General features: G+C 48.4%; 3 protein-coding genes across 6 annotated transcripts in view; all 3 read right to left on the bottom strand.

Moving 5' to 3' along the window:
- Nucleotides 1-19810, bottom strand: part of LOC113452063 (kunitz/BPTI-like toxin) — a 126051-nt gene that overhangs the window by 42497 nt on the left and 63744 nt on the right. Inside the window, exons 1-3 of one of the 3 annotated variants that reach the window (XM_026724841.2) lie at nt 2759-2902; nt 1747-1908; nt 27-472 (exon numbers count right to left, since the gene is read on the bottom strand). The exons of 1 other annotated variant lie outside the window; for it this stretch is intronic. In XM_026724841.2, the coding sequence (XP_026580626.2) occupies nt 447-472; nt 1747-1908; nt 2759-2843 (273 nt within the window). In that variant the 5' untranslated portion in view covers nt 2844-2902 and the 3' untranslated portion in view covers nt 27-446. Of the gene's footprint in view, nt 1-26; nt 473-1746; nt 1909-2758; nt 2903-19810 lie in introns of those variants that run through there. One more of the 3 variants, XM_087931974.1, reaches the window with a different exon arrangement.
- Nucleotides 4463-11571, bottom strand: LOC113453347 (kunitz/BPTI-like toxin). Its single transcript, XM_087931933.1, is given in 5 exon segments — nt 4463-4530; nt 9503-9658; nt 10739-10793; nt 10796-10902; nt 11341-11571. Coding segments are annotated over 5 exon segments (471 nt in total). The 5' UTR covers nt 11426-11571.
- Nucleotides 14966-19789, bottom strand: LOC113452232 (kunitz/BPTI-like toxin). Of its 2 annotated transcripts, XM_026723680.2 has the most exons (5): nt 19734-19789; nt 18735-19031; nt 18118-18279; nt 16088-16249; nt 14966-15120 (listed from the first exon to the last, which is right to left on the bottom strand). In XM_026723680.2, the coding sequence occupies exons 2-5, from the start codon at nt 18817-18819 to the stop codon at nt 15071-15073; spliced, it is 459 nt and encodes a 152-aa protein (XP_026579465.1). In that variant the 5' UTR covers nt 18820-19031; nt 19734-19789; the 3' UTR covers nt 14966-15070. The 2 variants fall into 2 exon arrangements, with proteins under 2 accessions (XP_026579465.1, XP_087788096.1); XM_087931970.1 differs by lacking the exon at nt 18735-19031 and having other exon boundaries at nt 19734-19773.

Below are 19810 nucleotides of genomic sequence, written 5' to 3'. Positions count from 1 at the left end.
TTTCCCCTCCCCCCCCTTGACCCGTATCTCCCCCCCCTCATGCCAGAGGAAGAGGGGCTGAGAGGCAGCGCATCGATCCCCCGCGTGGCTTTCCAGAGAGAATGCGTAAGGGGAGCCTCTCTCGGATCCGAAAATCCCTGACACTCAGCCTCTACGAAGTTTACTCCAGAGTTAAGTCCGGGATGGACACGGAGACTCTGCTACTCCCTGATGGTCTGTCTAGAGACAATGAGGCAACTCAGAGAAAGTTTTCTTCCTTTATTTAATGAATCAGAAGGGGTGGTGGTGGTGGAGCAAAGTAGGGGAAAAAACCCAGGAAAATAAAACAGAATGGTAGGAAAATATTAGATATATGAGTGATTCTTAGGCATAGAGATACTTGTCCATTTTCAAGATATTTAGGTATGATAGCCATCCATGCAAAATCTCCTTTGCCTGCCACCTGTTCATAAGGCACCAGTAACTTCCTCTCCTGAAGATGCAGAGAGTGGGAAGGGAAGGGAAGGGAGGGGAGGGGAGGGAGGGAGGGAGGGAGGGAGGAAAGAAAGAAAGATTCAGGTCAAGGGTCTTGTGTGAGCAAAACCAGGCATAATGGTGAGGCCAATGGTTGGGCTGTAACCTCTCAGCTAATCGGAGTACAGCCGGAAGGGACCTTGGAGGTCTTCTAGTCCACCCCCCCCCGCTCAAGCAGGAGAACCTCTAGAGCCCCTTCCCCTTATATATGGGGCTGGGTAAGGTAGGACCCTCCCGCAAGCAGAGGGTGGACAACCAGAGCGGTCTCCTTTCGTTGGACCTCCTGGAGGTGCCCTGAAGTTCTTAGGCTAAATGGGGAGGTTGAACCTCTGAGAGGCTCCCTCAGAATTGGGTTCTTCGTGGTTCACGGACCGGGCAGGATGCAGCCATCATCCCGACATCCACATAAGCCGGGACAAAACCTCCAGCAAAAAACAATTCCCTACTCCAGAAACCCAGACTCCCACCAAGGCTCTCAGGGCAAGCTGAAGTATCGAATCAGGGAGCCAGCCTCACACTCCGTTGCACTGATGATGTTCCCTAGTTGGGTCATGAAATGACTGCAAGAAAATATCCAAGCTCAGAGAGCACCAATGACTGCACTCCCTCCTCCCCCCCCTCCTCCCCCCTCCTCCCCCTCCCCATTTCATCTCTCTACAAATCCCACTCTCTTCAAGCTCTGATGATGTTCCCTAGTTCGGTCATGAAACGGTCAGCAAGGAAACCACCCAGCTCAGAGACCACCAAGGACCCCACAGTCTTCCTCCTCCTCCTCCTCCTCCTCCTCCTCCTCCTCCTCCTCCTCCTCCTCCTCCTCCTCCTCTTCTTGTCAAACCCCCTCCCTTCTAGCCATGGTGATGTTCCCTCATTCAGCCATGAAACAGCAAGGAAACCACCCAGCTCAGAGACCACCAAGGACCCCACAGTCTTCCTCCTCCTCCTCCTCCTCCTCCTCCTCCTCCTCCTCCTCCTCCTCCCTCTTGTCAAACCCCCTCCCTTCTAGCCAGGGTGATGTTCCCTCATTCAGCCATGAAACAGCAAGGAAACCACCCAGCTCAGAGAGCATCAGAAATTCCACAGTTCAACCGGAGTGACGCCGATTCCCTCCTATCGAATCAATCATAGCTTGTTGTGAGGACCACACTGTTACATTAAGCCACCCTAGGATTAAGGTTAAGAGGCAGCAGCTCTTTTTCAGTGAAGAGGTCAGTCCGGATCTCCTCCTCTACTTACCAACACAGGTGCGGTGGCATTCATCTTTGGTCACAAAATTGTTGGCATTGCCACGGCATCCACCGTAGTTAAACTTTTGACATTTGTTCAAAGTTGAGTTGTAGTAGAAGCGAATGATTAACGCTTCACATGGCCCCGTGTCAGCAGGAAGATAGCAAAAGCCTGTTAATTATGGAGGGGGAGAATGTTATCTGATTAGCTAGCTGGTGGGATTCAAATTTCTTTGCTACCGGTTCTGTGGGTGTGGCTTGGTAGGTGTGGCTTGATGGGCGTGGTAGGGGAAGGATACTGTAAAATCCCCCTTCCCTCCCCACCCGACTAACCTGCTTTCCAGCTCCGTTCTCCTGTGCAGGGCAACCAAAGGAGACCCAGCCGATCAGCTGGGACTCAATGGGAGGCAGAGAAGAGATATGGGGTTGGCGGGGCCAGTCAGAGGTGGGATTCCAAACTACTCAAAATGTCCACTATCAGTTCTCCAAACTACTCAAAATGTCCACTACTGGTTCTCCAGAAGTGGTCACTACCTGCTGAATACTACTTCTGACTAGCACAAAAGTCCTTAACACCATTCCCCAACCGGGCACCCTCCTAACCTGCTCAGACTGAAACAGTCAAGAGCCACCTGGGATGTTTTAATTTGATTATTTGGTGGCCTACTCAGAATGTTGATGGAGAGCCTCAATCATCCAGGTCATGGTGGCCCCAAAGGTACTTTGCAACTGAACTTTCTTCCTTTATTTCTTGAAAACATTTCACTTCTCATTCAAGAACTGAAGAAGTGAAGAAGCTTCTTCGATGAGAAGTGAAACATCTTTAAGAAAAACAAAGTCCAGATGCCTCTTGAAAAACACCTTTGAAACACCCAACCACCATCTCAAGAACCTCCCCGGGAGAAGCCCCACCAAGCCAGAGGTTCTAGATGGGGCTCTTTGGTTTCCCTTCCCTGGGGGAAGAACTCGGATCACTTCAGCCCCTCCCTTCCAAGGGTCTCCAGATCTTTCTGAAAGCTCACTTGGACGGTCCTGGCCGGAGACGGGGGTCAGCTCCGCCCAGAGGGTGAGGAGTCCCAGCAGGAGAAGAAGACCTCCAGAAGACATGATGAAGCCGTCTGCCTCACCCTCGGGCTGCTGGCTCTATTTATTCTCCCCGCTGGGAATTTCACATCCAGGAAGCAGGAGGATGTAATGCGGTGAGAATCCACATTCCTTCCTCTTTCACAAGAGGGTGGAAGAAGAGTCGGATTGTCTGGCCACTTTGGGGGAGGCTAGCCAGGTCCCTCAAGTACACCCCAGAAGTGTAAGGTCTTTATTGGGGTACTCCGAGCCCCTAATGTGATTTCCCAAGGCCCCACTTGCAGCAGATGTGAAGTTCTCTTGAGTCTGGTACTGTTCAATTTTGGCACAGGGTCACAAAGTCCAGGAGGGAAGATGCAAGTCTACAAATCCAGACACACAAAAATCGAAATCCAGGCACACTCTGGAGTCCATAAATGGTAACCAAGCCAAGGTACGAATCCAGAATCCAACAAGCAATCCCCTCTCCCTTCTAGCACTGATGATGTTCCCTAGTTGAGTCATGAAATGTCTGCAAGAAAACTACCAAGCTCAGAGAGCACCAAGGACCCCACAGTCTCCTCCTCCTCCTTCTCCTCTTTTCTTCCTCCCTCTCCTCCCCCCCCTCCTCCTCCTCCTCCTCAAATCCACTCCTTTCTAGCAACGGGTAATGAGACACCTGCAAGTAAACAACCAATGACCCCACAATCCTCCTCTTCCTCTCTACAAACCCCACTCTCTTGTAGCGGTGATGAGCTAGTTGTGTAATGAAATGTGTGCCAGAAAGCCACCAGGCTCAGAGAGCACCCAGGAGCCAGCAATCCAACACTGAGCGACCAGTTTCCTCTTCCCTCTTGGCAGGATTTACCTGACAGGGCCGGCCCAGCCTCCATCCCCACCTCTGAACTGCAGCTGAGCAGCCCTGTCGCGCCACTTGCAATCCTGCAGAAACCCAGCAGTTGCTACTTGGATGCTGCTTTCAATGTTTGGTATCGATGAGGCTTATTGCTGTGCAGCCACTGCTTAGACTTCTCCTGAGCCTTCAGACCTTGCCTAATCCAACTCCATCTCTCCCTGCAGTGGAAGTTCTCTCTGTCTTGTGAAATTTAGGAGTTTCCGTTGGTTCTTCTAACTGCCAGTTGGCAATGCTAGTCAGGCCGGAGGACCCCTCCCTCAACACCCATCTATTAACCAATCCTGGTTAAGGAGGAAGAGGATTAATGAAAGAGGAGCGATCAATATCCCAAGCAGGCAGGAGAAGCCGCTGTGTGCCAACCCTTCCTATCATGGATCAATCTATCTGCCCTGAGGACATCATCAAGAACGGCAATGAAAGGCGATCAATATGCAAACAGGTTCTCAGAGCACCAAGGATCCACCAGGAGGTATCAACGCACGGGCCACCAGGGTTTCTCCTGGGTCCTCTGCTCTTCCATGAAGCTTTGAATCCTTGGGTGAGGAGGGGGGTATATTGATCGCATGGGATAACTAATCCTCTGGAAGAAAAAAAACAAAACCCCCAAACTACCTGTGAACAAAGTTAGCACACACCCCTCTTCTTGTAGAATGAAATACTTTGAGAAATATTTCAAAAGGTAGAATATTATATTTTCCTAAAGGAGAAACAGGCTCTTGGAAAACAGCCCCCACCTTTCTTAATAGCCTCAGCAGGACTGGGCCAGCCTCTCTAGAAGACAAGAGACCTTCAGCTCCAGGGTGATGGGATTAAGACCTTCGGGACATAATAGGACCATTTCGCAGAAGACACAGAGTCCACTGCATTGCAATCTCCTAAGGACATTGCGTCACCCATCAAACTTCAACCAAACTTATCTCAGACCAATATGACCCCACGTGGCCCCTTGGGAGTCTGACAACAGCCAACAGAGTACATATTCTTGCAAAAGAACGGGAAGTTCAAGTGCAAAGCCCGAGGAAAGGTCAAAAAGGCACTCTCTCTTAACTCCGTGTGGTCAACTACCCATGATGGCATGTGCTTGGTGGTTCTGTTCACCAATAAACCATCTTTCCAATCGGCCGCCAGCCTTCATTTTGCCTCCAGCGCCTTTTTATTTATTTCTTTATTTTATTTTATTTATTTGTCAATTGTTTACAAGATAATAAGTATAAGTGTATACATAGTTATGAATACATGAAATGGGTACATATAAGAAAAATAAAAGAAAAATAAAAGAAACAATTTATCTCAACTTGGAACTGAACCAGATGGATATTTCTTCCAGCCCCTCATTACAAGAAGAAATGGGTGGAGGATCATTAAAGGGAGATAGAACTTAGAATTAAGGAGAAATTTGGTGACAGGGAGAACCATTAATTAGTGGAATGACTGCAGAAGTGGTGGGACGCTCCGTTGCCGGAAGATTTTCGGAGGAGATTGGACAGCAATTTGTCTGGAATAGTGTAGGGCCTGCTGCTTGAGCAAGAATTTGGACTAGAAAGTATGTCCCAACAATGAGAACAATTAACCAGTGGAACAGCTTCTCTCCAGATGTTGTAGGTGCTTCATCACTGGAGGTTTTAAAAAAGAGATTGGACGGTCACTTGTCTGAAGTAGTATCGGATGCCTTGCCTGAGTAGAGGCCCTCCAATGTGCCAACTCTGATGTTCTCTATTTTCCCAGGAGGAGGCGAGAAACCTCCATCTTTCGCTGTCTGGAAGGGCTCTTTACCACAGCTGCAAACACAGCTGGACCTGTGTGTTGGAAGAAATATCTGTCTGGTTCAATTCCAAGCAGGGAGAAGGACACTGGAAACACGGAGGCTGATTGGAAAGATGGTTTAGTGGTGAAACAGAAGCACTGGGCATGGAGCTGAGAAGGGTGTTTATACCTTCTCTTGGGCTTTCCATGTCAACGTCCTGTTTCTGTGCAAGAATATGTCTTCTATTGGCTGTTGTAGGAGTCACAGCTGGCTGTGTAGGTTGTCTGAGTCCCGGGCTTGGTTGAAGCTTCCTGGGGGATGCAGTGTCCCCAGCGACCGTGCCATGGGGTGAGCTCGGCTGCTAGATGGGTTGATCCTATTGTGTCCTGGAGGGTCATGTCTGAATCCCATCACCCTGGAGCCAGAGGTCTTTTGTCTTGTAGATAGGCTGACCTGTAGAGTTGTCATTGCAGGAATGTTCCAATCTCGGATGGCAAACCTCAGATAAAGAATGTTTACAAGCAAATACAACTCAGGCAAACAAAGTCTGTAATCTAAAGGAGGATTAGAGAGAGGAAGTAAACATATGTTAGACTTTAACTAGAGATAATTAATTGTGTTAATTACTATTATGCTAAACAGTAACGAAAGTTAAGCAGTAACCAAAGTTAACCAATGTTGGAGGATTACTAAAAATGTGTGTAAATGCAAGACTAGACTCCAATAAAGATCATCATGATTCAGTTGTTCATTATCAAACAACTCGACTGCCTCATCATTACAACACTGACCCAGGCTTGCTTTCCTTCCTTCCTTCCTTCCTTCCTTCCTTCCTTCCTTCCTTCCTTCCTTCCTTCCTTCCTTCTTTCTTTCTTTCTTTCTTTCTTTCTTTCTTTCTTTCTTTCTTTCTTTCTTTTTGGTCATTTGGTTTTATTTTTTTTAATTTTTAAAAGAAAACTTTATTAAAGATTAAAAGATAAAAGCACTATGTACAATCCATCAAATACAACTTTATGTTGCAGACAAAATCTATATATACGACGAATACATAATAAATAAACCCATAAAACGTATGTTTCTGATCAACTAAGACAGTGTGATTTTTTTCTTGGTAATAATTTTATTACTATTCCTTTCTTAATTTGATAAACGTTCTTAATTTAACCACTCCATTCATCAAAACCATCTCTCTTAGTTTCCTGTTTTTTTTCTCTTTAATCCACTTAGACCATTTATCCCAAGCTGTAATATATCTTGAGTCTTCCTTATTCCTAAGTTTCTGTGTGAGTGGGTCCATTTCAGCGCAGTCAAGTATTTTCTGAGTAATCAAATTATTTGTTGGCATTTGAACGCCCTTCCAACATTGGGCCAACGCAATTCTTTCCGCTGTGATTATATGGAGAATCAAATATTTCATAATGGGCACCAAATATCTGCTTGGGCCAGGGAGCTGCTTTCTGTCTTTAAAACGTGTTTCCTCTTTTATCACCCAGGGAAATATAATATTCTGCCTTTTTTAATATTTCCTAAAATAATTCATTCTTCTGGGAAAAGGGGGGGGGCTTCCCTCACGTGTGAGCACACCTTGAATGAATCTGAGCAGAAACACCTGGCCAGGTGGTGCCACCTGCTGGCAAAATGAAAGCAGCACTTAAGCGAGCACATCTGGGACATAAAATGGGAGAAATAAAAGTATTTGCTCTGGTTAGATGTATATCACCAGGAATGCATAGACCTACATCACCACCTCCAGGAGTTTGCACTTAGCTCTTCTCTTCACAACAGCCCTGTGAGGGAGGCTGGGCTGAGATAGAAGGCTTCTCTAAAGTCCGCCCAGATACTCCAGATGGGAGACTTGAACTACGCCGATTCCTAACGGTGAGATCACTTACCCAGTGACACAGATGGCCTTCAGAAGTTCTTGGTGTTCCAGTACTGGAGGTTGTAAAGAAGAGACTGGACAGTCACTTGTCTGAAATGGTGTAGGGTCTCCTGCCTGAGAAGGGGGTTGGACTAGAGGACCTCCGGGGTCCCTCCCAGCTCTTTTCTGATTAGCTGAGAGCTCCCAGCCCAGCAGATGGCCTCACCGTTGTGCCTGCCTTCACAAAACCTCGATCCTGCTTTCAATCTCCTTCCCTCCCTGCCTCTCTATGTTCAGGAGAGGAAGTTACTGGTGACTTAGGAACAGGTGGAAGGCCGGGGAGATTTTCCGTGGACAGCTATAATAACATATACTTAAACGTTAAATAGGTTTCAAACAGAGAAATATCTGCATGCATGAGAAGCTCTCAAAGATCGAATATTTTTCCAGTCATTCTATTTTCTTTTTCTCTCTTTTTTCCCCCCCTGCTTCTCTTTTATTCCTGTTCTGCTTTAATAAATAAAGGCAGGAAGTTTTCACTAAGTCACCTCATTGCCTCCAGACAGACCATCCATGTGGAGCCATAGCGGAGTCTCTGGGTCCATCCCAGACTTAACTCTGGAGTAAGCCCTTTGTAGGGGCTGAGTTTCAGGGATTTCTGGCTCCGAGAGATGCTTCCCCTGCACATTCTCTCTAGAAAACCACATCGGGGATGATGCGCTGCCCCTCAGACATGGGATGGAGAGGGAAACCCCAAAAGGGGCAGAAAAAGGCACCTGAGACAGGACCAAGGCTTCTATTGCAGAGAAGTAGGGATGAAACCAGGGGAAGGTTTTGGGGGGAGGGTCTCCAGGGTGGTCCAGGGCAGAAGAAGGGTCTTTGGGTCAAGTTCGAACAGTAGTTCCAGTTCGGGTGGGTCTCTTTGTTGATGACCCTGCAAAAACAAATGTTCAGGTCTGAGGTTTGTGCCCAGAAGTGAACCCCGTGCTTCTCCCTGCTTAATCTTACAGCCATGGAAACCCAAAGCTGAAATCAGGAGGGGTGTCCTGATTGGGAGAGAAGGGAAGCGATGGGGCAGCAGCCTCCCCCCTGGAGTTCTGGGGCTCCATCATTGGGGGTTTCAAGCAAAGGTGGGAGAAAATTTCTCCAGGGTGCTCTGGGGACTTCCTGCCCTGGAAGGAGGATGGACTTGGTGGCCTGCAGCACCTCCTCATTCCAGGAGACTTCAGGGCTGCCACTTGGAGCATGGGCAAGGGCCTATTCACTTGAGCTTTCTAACTCAGGCAGGAAGCATTTCTTAGAGTCAGAAATGTGAGCTTCTCTTTGGCTCTCCAGACAAAGCTCTGGACCTTCCTGTCTCCTGAGCTGGGACCAGTTCTGGTCTGCCCAAAGGATCCACTGGACCAGAGTGGGCAAGGAGTTCTATCCCAGCCTCTGCTTCTCCTGGAAGTCCTGATCACCTGGAGCCTCTGGCTTCCTGACCAGCCTGGCAGGAGAACCGCCTTCTCCAACACTGCCCAGCCAGGAGCTGAACTGGGTGGCCACCATTCTCCCAATGGAGGTTCAGGAGGAGGAGAAGTCAAGAGACAGTGGGAGGGGGCTGTGCAGGGTCAGCCTGGGGGCTTCCACCTAAGGCAGATCAGTACCAGAGGTGGTATTCAGCCGGTTCAGACCGGTTCAGGCGTACCGGTAGCAAAAAGCTTGACAGGTTCGGAGAACCAGCAAATACCACCTCTGGCTGGCCCTGCCCACCTGCCCCCACCGTCACCTCTCCTATATCCTCTTGTTTATTAGCCCAGCTGATCTGCATGGAGAGTGGATTGCCTTACCTCAGCTGAGCTAGGAAACAGCACAGCTCCACCAGCGTCGATGCAGAGGATGGTCTCTTAGCCCTGCACATGTGCGCGCAAAGTGAGCTCTCCAAACCAGTAGGCAATTTTTTTGAAATCCACCATGATCGGGACCTGTAAGGAAGGAGGGCCCATCCCAGAAAGTTCTCCTTCAGCATCGTGGCACCTTCCTTTTTTTTCTTACCTAAGTTCCACCTTTGATGGACACGAGGAGAGCCTGGATGACCCCAGAGAAACCTGCATGTGCCCAGACCACGTTGAGGCCTAGGAGACCCCCCACGACTTCTCCTTTGGTTTACTCAAAGTGCACAGGGGACAATGTATGGGACCTACCATGCATCGCATAGACAATGTCCTTGCACTCAGACAGGCAACCGTAAGGGCAACACTTCTCCCCAGGACAATTCCAGTCATGTTGACACTTCTTGAGACAAGGAAGTTGTTGTTGTTGTTGTTGTTGAGGGGCCTGGGGACACACTCCAGGTTTTTCTGCAAAGGAGAAGATCCCAAGGCTGAGAGAATCCTCCAGAATTGCAATCCCAGATCAAGAAAGATTCCAACTCTGGGCCTTTCAGGACCCAAAACATCTCCGTATATCTAGAATGATGCATTCCCAGTTGGAACCAGATCCCACCTCTTTTCCCACAAAGCGGATCCATTTACACCTGGGGTCAACCTCTCAGGACCCTGGGGGGAGGGACACTATAAATGCCCCCCCCCTTCTCTTGACTGGGATCAGGGGGTGGACATGCACAACCCTGGTTTCCATCAAAGAGGAAGGAGGAGTTCCAGGAAGTAAGGGGGAAGAGACTTTCTGTGCTGGCTCTGCAAATTCCCATATCCCCCTTCCCAAATACAGAGGGGAGTAAGACAGAACCCTTCCCACAGCACAGGGTGGACAACCAGAGCGGTCTTCTTTCCTTGGACCTCCTGGAAGTTGCCTGGAGTTTTTAGGCTGAATGGGGACATTGTATTTCTGAGTGGCTCCCTCAGCACAGGCACCTGGGCACCCTCAGAATTGGGTCCTTGGTGGTTCATGAACTGGGAAGTATGGAGCCATCATGCCAACATCCACATAACGAGGGGCAAACAATCCAGCAGAAAGCAATTCCCTAATCCAGGAATTATCAAGAAGAAACCCTTACCAAGACTTGCAGAGCAAGTTGAAGTATCTAAACAGAGAACAACCCCACACTCAGCTGCACTGATGATGTCCCCTAGTTGGGTCATGAAATGTCTACAAGAAAATAACTCTCCTCCTCCTCCTCCTCCTCCTCCTCCTCCTCCTCCTCCTCCTCCTCCTCCTCCTCCTCCTCCTCCTCCTCCTCCTCCTCCTCCTCCTCCCTGCCAACTCCACTGATGATGTTCCCTAGTTTGGTCATGAAACAATCTTCAAGAAAACCACCAAGCTCAGAGAACATCAGAAATTCCACAAATTCCTTTCTACTGAATCAATCATAGCTTGATGTGAGAACCACGAAATTTCATTAATCCATCATATGCTTAATGTTAAGAGGCAGCAGTTCTTTTTCAGTGAAGAGGCCGGTTCGGAACTCCTTCCCTACTTACCAACACAGGTGTAGTGGCATTCATCTTTGGTCTCAAACCTGTTGGCATTTCCCCCCCACAACCACCTTAAGAAAACTGTTGGCATTCGTTCGCAGCCGGGTTGTAGGCATAGGCATACTTAATGTCTAAGCATGGTCCATGCTCAGGAGGAAGATGACAAAACTCTGTGACAAATGGAGAGGGGAGGGGGATGTTAGTTGATTAGCTAGGACAAAAGTCTTCAAGGTACTTCCCCAACCTGGTACTCTCCTAGCATTACAAGCAGTTGAGAGCTATCTGAGATGGTTTAATTTGGTTTCTGGGGATTGGATCAGATGTTTGACGGGGTTGTTCCTGTTGCTTAAAATCCCGATTCTTCTGTTGCATTGAGTCAAGATAAGTCAGCCTTCCCCTAAAATTGCATCTCTCTTCCTTGGGACCCCCTCCCATTTCTGTCTCCTGTTCAGCTGACACCCAACCACCATCTCAAGAACCTCCCCGGGAGAAGCCCCACCAAGCCAGGGGTTCTAGACGGGGCTCTTTGGTTTCCCTTCCCTGGGGGAGAACTCGGATCTCTTCAGCCCCTCCCTTCCAAGGGTCTCCAGATCTTTCTGAAAGCTCACTTGGACGGTCCTGGCCGGAGACGGGGGTCAGCTCTGCCCAGAGGGTGAGGAGTCCCAGCAGGAGAAGAAGACCTCCAGAAGACATGATAAAGCCATCTGCCTCACCCTCGAGCGGCTGGCTCTATTTATTCTCCCCGCTGGGAATTTCACACCTCCAGAACCAGGAAGCAGGATGACTTCATGCAGTGAGAATCCGAATTCCTTCCTCTTTCACAAGATGGTGGAACAAGGAGCGGAGAATCTGGGAATGTAGATTCATGGACCCTTTGGGAGAGGCTAGGCGGGGCCCTGTTGTCATGTTCCCTGCTATTAGATCTCCCTGAAAATGTTGACACTCACTTTCAGTACAAATGAATAGAACAAGAGTAGAGTAGAGTAGAGTAGAGTAGAGTAGAGTAGAGTAGAGTAGAGTAGAGTAGAGTAGAGTAGAGTAGAATAAGAATGGAATGGAAAGGAATGGAATGGAATGGAATGGAATAGAATAGAATAGAATAGAATAGAATAGAATAGAATAGAATAGAATAGAATAGAATAGAATAGAATAAGAACGGAACGGAATGGAACATAATCTGGAGGTCTTCTAATCCAGCCCCCTACTCAAGTGGGAGACCCTCTACTATTTCAGACAAGTGGCTGTCAAATCTCTTTTTAAAAACCTCCAGTGTCGGAGCACCCACAACTTCTGGTGGCAAGCTGTTCCATTGATCAATTACTCTCACTATCAGGAAGTTTCACCTTAATTCCAGGTTGCTTCTCTCCTTGGTTAGTTTCCATCCCTTGTTTCTTGTCCTGCTTTCTGGTGCTTTGGAGAATAGCTTGCCCCCATCTTCTTCTTTGTGGCAGCCTCTCAAATCCTGGAAGTCTGCTATCATGTTCCCCCTAGTTCTTCTTTTCTCGAGAGTAGCCAAACCCAAATCCTGCAGCCGGTCTTCGTTTCTTTTCCCCCCAGGCCTTTGATCATCCTAGTTTCTCTTCTCTTTCCAAAGTCTCAACATTTTCTTGCAATATGGTGAGCAGAAAATTGGATGCAGAATTCCAGGTGTGGCCTTACTAAGGCTTTATAAAGTGGCCCCGATACGTTGCCTGATTTTGATTCTGTTTATGCCAGGGGTGTCCAACCTTGGCAACTTAAAGACTTGTGGACTTCAACTCCCAGAATTCCTCAGCCAGCAAAGCTGTGTCCAACCAGCAAAGCGATTCCTCAGCCAGCAAAGCGGTGTCCAACCTTGGGAACTTTAAGACTTGTGGACTTCAACTCCCAGAATTCCTCAGCCAGCAAAGCTGTGTCCAACCAGCAAAGCGATTCCTCAGCCAGCAAAGCGGTGTCCAACCTTGGGAACTTTAAGACTTGTGGACTTCAACTCCCAGAATTCCTCAGCCAGCAAAGCTGTGTCCAACCAGCAAAGCGATTCCTCAGCCAGCAAGCGGTGTCAACCTTGGGAACTTTAAGACTTTGGATTCAACTCCCAGACCTCAGCCAGCAAAGCTGGCTGAGGAATTCTGGGAGTTGAAGACCACAAGTCTTAAAGTTGCCAAGGTTGGACCCCCCTGGTTTATGCAATCAAGGATAAGCGATCATCCACTAAGACTCCTAGATGCCCCTTCCACTCCCTGTTTTCGAGCCAAGTTTCGCCTAATCTGTACTTGTAGCTTTGGTTCTATGAAGAAGGATCCATTGGAAGGGACCCTGGAGATCTGTCTATCGAGATTCTCCGTCCTCCAGGTCATGGTTGTCTCAAAGGTGCTTCTTCAAGAGGCGAGTGGACCTTCTGTTTTTTCTTTGAAGGCGTTTTGCTTCTCATCCAAGAAGCTTCTTCAGCTCTGACTGGATGGCAGGGAATGGAAGGATTACACTCCTTACAGACAGTTGCATACAAATCTTTCCCTTCCCTGCCATCCATTCATAGCTGAAGAAGCTTCTTGGATGAGAAGTGAAAGGTCTTCAAAGAAAAACCAGAAGTCCAGTTGCCTCTTACAAAAAACTCCTTTGAGAGATGACTCCGGAGATTGTTTCTTTAAGATCAAATTGTTCCCTCTTGACCACAGGGTCAACCCAGAATCCATCCCCACATCTGAAGGGCAACTGAGCAGCTCTACTACACAAATTGCACGGAGTGCAGGGTGCAGAGAAGAGCAACAAAGATGATTAGGGGTCTGGAGGCTAAAACATATGAAGAACGGTTGCAGGAACTATGTCTAGTCTGACAAAAAGAAGGACTAATAGGGGTGACCTGATAGCAGCCTTCCAAAATCTCAGGGGCTGCCCCCGAGAAGAGGGAGTCAAGCTCTTCTCCAAAGCCCCTGAAGGCAGGACAAGAAGCAACGGATGGAAACTGATCAAGGAGAGAAGCAACTTGGAGCTAAGGAGGAATTTCCCGACAGTTGGAACGATTGATCAGCGGGACACCTTGCCTCCAGAAGCTGTGGATGCTCCAACACTGGAGGTTTTTAAGAAGAGATTGGGCAACCATTTGTCTAAAATGTTACAGGGGGTTGCAGGCTGAGCAGGGGGTTGGACTAGAAGACCTCCAAGGTCCCTTGCAACTCTGATTCTACTCTGTTCTATCTTGCAAAACCCAAGCAATTGTTATTTGACTACTGTTTTTAATGTTCCGTATCGATGAGGCTTATTGACATGCAATAACTTCCTGGACTTTTCCTGCTTTCTCAGACCTTGCCTAGTCCAAATCCGTCTCTCGGTGCAGGTGAAATTCTCCCTGTCCTGTGAAATTTAGAGTTTCCGTGGGTTCTTCTGACTGCCAGCTGGCAATGCTAAATCAGCTAAGAGACCACTTCCCTCAATGACCATCTATAATTAACCAACCCTGGTTAAGGAGGAACAAGGACAGATAAACGAAGGAGGAACGAAAGTCTATGGAGATTCTCCGTCATCCAGATCATGGTTGTCGCAAAGGAGCTTTCTGAGGAGGCCACTGGACTTTCTTCTTTTGTCTTTGAAGGCGTTTTGCTTCTCATCCAAGAAGCTTTTTCAGCTCTGATAGGATGGTGGGATGGGAATGTCTTCGACAGGGAAGACAGACAGGACAGAAAACATCTTGCAGCCAAGGAGGCTCCACACACCCATTTGCAATCTTTCCAACCCTCTGACCGTTGATGGGTCTGCCAGGTGACATGGAGCCTCCTGGACGTGGCTTATGGGAACAGGCTGAAGATCCTGGAGTGGCCATTCTGGAGAGAAGACAACTAAGGCCTTTGAGGAGCCTTGGGGGACATCAGAAGGGGCCCAAGGGAGCAATTCTGCTGCAGAGGCTCTGGGTTCTCCTCCCAGGAATTGACGTTACTGATGACTTACAAGCAGGTGGCAGGCAAAGGAGACTTTGCATGGACAACTATTATGTGTAAAGTAAACGTGTATCTACACCCAAAAGAAACCCTCCTGTATCTAATGTTTTTCCTGCTGTGTTCTTTTCCTGTTTTTCTTCTTTTCTGTTCCCCTTCATTGAATAAAGGCACTCTTCCTTCCTCTGCGCACTCTTTCTGGAGAGTCATATTGAGGAACGATGTGCTTCCTCTCAACCCCTCATCCTCGGGAGGGGGGGACATGGATCAAGGTGGGGAGGGGAAACCCCCAAAGGGGCCGAAGGAGACACATGAGACCGAGAGGGCAGCTGGAACCAAAGCTTTATTGCAGAAAGAAAGGAATGAGCCCAGGGTGGGGTTTGGGGGGAGGGTCTCCGGGGTAGTCCAGGACTGAAGAAGACTCTTTGGGTCAAGTTCGAACAGTTGTTCCAATCCGGGAGGGTCTCTTCGTTGGGGATCCTGTAAAAAGAAACGTTCAGATATGAGGTTTCTGCCCAGAATTGAACCCCGTGCTTCTCCCTTCCTCATCTTAGAACCATGGAGACCCAAAGCTGAAATCAGGAGGAATGTCCTGATTGGGAGAGAAGGGAAGCGATGGGGCAGCCTCTCCGTTGGAGTTATGGGGCTCCATCACTGGGGGTTTCATGCAATGATGGGACAGAATCTCTCTAGGATGCTCTGAGGATTTCTGTATTGGAAGGAGGTTGGACTAGATCGGAGGTCTCCAACCTTGGCAACTTTAAGACTTGTGGACTTCAACCCTCAGAGTTCCTCCGCCAGCAAAGCTATGGGAGTTGAAGTCCACAAGTCTTAAAGTTGCCATGGTTGGAGACCCCTGGACTAGATGACCTCCAGTGTTTCCCCCAATCCTCTCCTTCTAGGAGACCTCAAGGCCACCTCTTGGAACACGGACAAGGACATGCTCACAGGAGCTTTCTAACTTGCCAAGAGGATGAGCTGGGCCAAAGTGGGCAAAGGTCTTCTATCATAGCTTCTGCTTCTCCTGGAAGTCCTCTTTGCCTGGATCCTTCTGGCTTTCTGACCAGGATGACGGCCATGAAGAAGGCCATTTTTTTTCAATACAGTGCCAAGCAGCAGCTAAATGGGTGCGGTGGCGCATTCTACCGATGGAGGTTCAAGAGGAGAAGAGGTCAAGAGACAGTGGGAGGGGGAGGGTCAGTCTGAGGGCTTCCACAGATATGTGTGGATATCGGTCTGGAAGGAGGGTCCCACCACACCAGGTTCTGCTTCAGCATCGTGGCACCTTCCTTTTGGGCACCTGCTCTCCCTTTGACGGACATGAGGAGAGCCTCGAAGATCCCAGAGAAACCTGCATGTGCCCGGACCACGTTGAGGCCTAGGAGACCCCCCACGACTTCTCCTTTGGTCTACGCAAAGTGCACAGGGGACAATGTATGGGACCTACCGTGTATCATATAGACAATGTCCCTGCACTCAGTCAGGCAACCGTAACGGCAACACTTCTGCTCCCCAGGACAGTTCCAGTCATGTTGACACTTCTCGAGACAAGGAAGTTTTTGTTGTTGTTGTTGTTGTTGAGGACCCAGGGGACACACTCCAGGTTTTTCTGCAAAGGAGAAGATCCCAAGGCTGAGAGAATCCTCCAGAATTGGAATCCCAGATCAAGAAAGATCCCATCTCTGGGCCTTTCAGGACCCAAAACATCTCCTTACATTTAGGATGGAGCCGGATCCCATCTCTGTTCCCACAGAGTGGATCCATTTCCTTCTGGAGTCAACCTTTCAGGACTCCAGGGGGGGCAGGGGGAGACTATAAATGCCCCCCCCTTCTCTTGGCTGGGATCGGGGGTGGACATGTACAACCCCAGTTTCCACCAAAGAGGAAGGAGGAATTCCAAGGAGGGGCAGAGACTTTCTGTGCTGGTTCTGCACATTCCCACAACCAGTGGCGTATTAACCATTAAGCAGACTAAGAACATGCTTAGGGCACCAGGCCCAAAGGAGGCACCAAAAAGATGAGAGAGAGAAAAACCCAAATTGATAAAACAAAAGAGGGAGGCACCAAGATTTGTCAGTGCTTAGGGCACCAGTGACCCTTAATCCGCCACTGCCCACAGTCCCCTCCCCAAATACGGGGTTGGGGTGGGGGGATAAGACAGGACCCTTCCCAAAGCAGAGGCTGGACAGCCTGTCCTTGGACCTCTCGGAAGTTGCCTGAAGTTCTTAGGCTAAATCGGGACCCCTAGAATTGGGTCCTTGGTGGTTCATGGACTGGGCAGGATGCAGCCATCATGCCAATATCCCCATAAACAGGGACAAAAACCCCAGCAGAAAACAATACCCAAAACAAGAAAACATCATGAAGAAAAACCCACCCCCACCAAGGCTTATTATGCAAGTGGAAGTATGTAAACAGAGAGCAAACTCCACACTCTTCTAGCATTGATGATTATTAGGAATAACAAGGTTACCTAACGTAGTTTGGGTAAAATAATATATATAAACTATGATAGTAAGTTTAAGTGTGTGTCACTTTAAACTGCAAAGCATGTAATTTTGGGTGCGGTTGTGAAACCGCCATAAGAGGGAGCAAGAGAACCTGCTGGATTGCTGACTATGCTGGACTGATGGTTTGCTAACTGCGTGTTCCCTGCTGCTGAGTTTTTGAACGTCAAAGGAAGAAAGGAGGTTTGACTTATTCATATCTCTACTGCAAGGAGATATATTACTGGACTGATATTCGTAAGTTTACTGACCTCTTTTTCGACACTGGACTTTGCAACTGAATAATCCCCGGACGGACTGAACTGGTGAATGATATATGGACTGTTTTGACTATGCTATAACGCTTACTGGAATAAACTATTTAACTAGCACATTGTATCTGTTTTACTGAGTGTAAGCTACAAAAACGTTTATCTCACATATTTTGCCTGCCTGCCTGACTGCCGTGCAGATTCTGCTAGGGTGTATCCCTAACAATGATGTTCCCTACTTCAGTAATGAAACACCTGCAAGAAAACCACCAGGCTCAGAGAGCATTAATCCTCCTCCTCCTCCTCCTCCTCCTCCTCCTCCTCCTCCTCCTCCTCCTCCTCCTCCTCCTCCTCCACCTCCACCTCCACCTCCTCCCTGCCAACCCCACTCCCTTCTGGTACTGATAATGTTCCCTACTTCGGTAATGAAATGTCTTCAAGAAAACCACCAGGCTCAGAGAGCAGCAAAGACCTCCTCCCCCTCCCCCCTCCTCCCCTCTGCAAACTCCCCTGACTTCCAGGACTGATGATGCTTCCTTAGTTTAAAAGCCACCCAGCTCAGAGAGCACCCAAGTTTTAACAGTTCAACCCGATTGACAACGAGTCCCTGTTGTGAGAAGCACGATGTTTCGTTAGCCCATCTTATGCTTAGTGTTAAGAGACAGCAGGTTTTTTTCAACAAAGAGGTCAGTCTGCAGCTCCTTCCCTTCCCTACTTACCAACACAGGTGCGGTGGCATTCATCGTAGGTCCTAAACCTGTTGGCATTGCCCTGGCATCCACCATAAATAAACTTTTCACATTGTTTTGAATCCGAGTTGTAGTAAAAGCGAGTTATTTTTGCTCTACATGGTCCGGGTTCAGCAGGAAGATGACAGAACTCTGTGACAAATGGAAAGAGGGTGGATGTCATTTGATTAGATAGCACAAACATCTTCAGTTCACTTCCCCAACCTGGTGCCCTCCTAGCATGCTCAGATTGCAAGCAGTCGAGAACCACGGAAGATGTTTTCACTTGGTTTCCTTCCTTCTCTGGGGTTTCAACCAGATGGCTGACGGGATTGTTCCTGTTGCTCAAAATCCCAATTCTGCTGCTGCATTGAGTCAAGATAGGTCAGTCTTCCCCTAAAATTGCACCTCTCTTTCTTGGGACCCCCTGCCATTTCTGTCTCCTGTTCAGTTGACACCCAACCACCATCTCAAGAACCTCCCCAGGAGAAGCCCCACCAAGCCAGAGGTTCTAGACTGGGGCTCTTTGGTTTCCCTTCCCTGGGGGAGAACTCTGATCTCTTCAGCCCCTCCCTTCCAAGGGTCTCCAGATCTTTCTGAAAGCTCACTTGGACGGTCCTGGCCGGAGACGGGGGTCAGCTCTGCCCAGAAGGTGAGGAGTCCCAGCAGGAGAAGAAGACCTCCAGAAGACATGATGAAGCCGTCTGCCTCACCCTTGGGCTGCTGGCTCTATTTATTCTCCCCGCTGGGAATTTCACACCTCCAGATCCAGGAAGCAGGATGACTTCATGCAGTGAGAATCCGAATTCCTTCCTCTTTCACAAGATGGTTGAACAACAGGTAGGGAACCTGAGAGTTGGATGGGCTGGCCAGTTTGGGGGAAGCTAGGCAGGTCCCAGTTCTCCCTATAGAATAGAACAGAATAGAATGGAATGGAATGGAATGGAATAGAGCTGGAAGGGACTTCGGAGGTCTTCTAGTCCAGCCCCCTGCTCAAGCAGGAGACCCTATACCATTTCAGACAAATAGCTGTCCAATCTCTTCTTATAAACCTCCAGTGATGGAGCACCCACAACTTCTGGAGGGAAGCCGCTCCACTGGTGAATTGTTCTGTCAGGAAGTTTCTCCTTAATTCCAGATTGCTTTAGAAAATAAGTTGACCCCTTCCTCCTCTTTGTGGCAGCCCCTCAAATACTGGAATACTCCTGTCATGTCACCTCTAGTCCTTCTTTTCTCTAGGTTAGCCAAACCCAAATCCTCCAACCGTTCTTCATTTGTTTCCACACACACCCCATACCCCCACAGGTCTTTGATCATCCTAGTTTTTCTTCTCTGCACTTTTTCCAAAGTCTCAACATTTTTTTGCAATGTGGTGACCAAAATTGGATGCAGAATTCCAGGTGTGGCCTTACTAAGGCTTTATAAAGTGGCCCCGATACTTCGCCTGGTTTTGATTCTATGCCTCTATTTATACAACCCAGGATTGTGTTTGCCTTTTCGGCTCCCGCCACAACTTCTGGCTCATGTCTAAGAGATTGTCACTTGGACTCCAAAGTCCCTCACAGTTCCTGATTTTGAGCCGGGTTTCTCCTAATCTGTACTTTTACCTTTGGAGTTTCCCGTCTGTTCCATGAAATAGGATCCATTAGAAGTTACTCTGAGGGAATAGTGATAAAAAATGGTG

The sequence above is a fragment of the Pseudonaja textilis genome, chromosome 3 (genome assembly GCF_049901715.1).
Source record: "Pseudonaja textilis isolate UNSWEBS1 chromosome 3, rPseTex1.2, whole genome shotgun sequence".
Taxonomy (NCBI): domain Eukaryota; kingdom Metazoa; phylum Chordata; class Lepidosauria; order Squamata; family Elapidae; genus Pseudonaja; species Pseudonaja textilis.
This window is presented reverse-complemented; position numbering and strand designations above follow the sequence as displayed.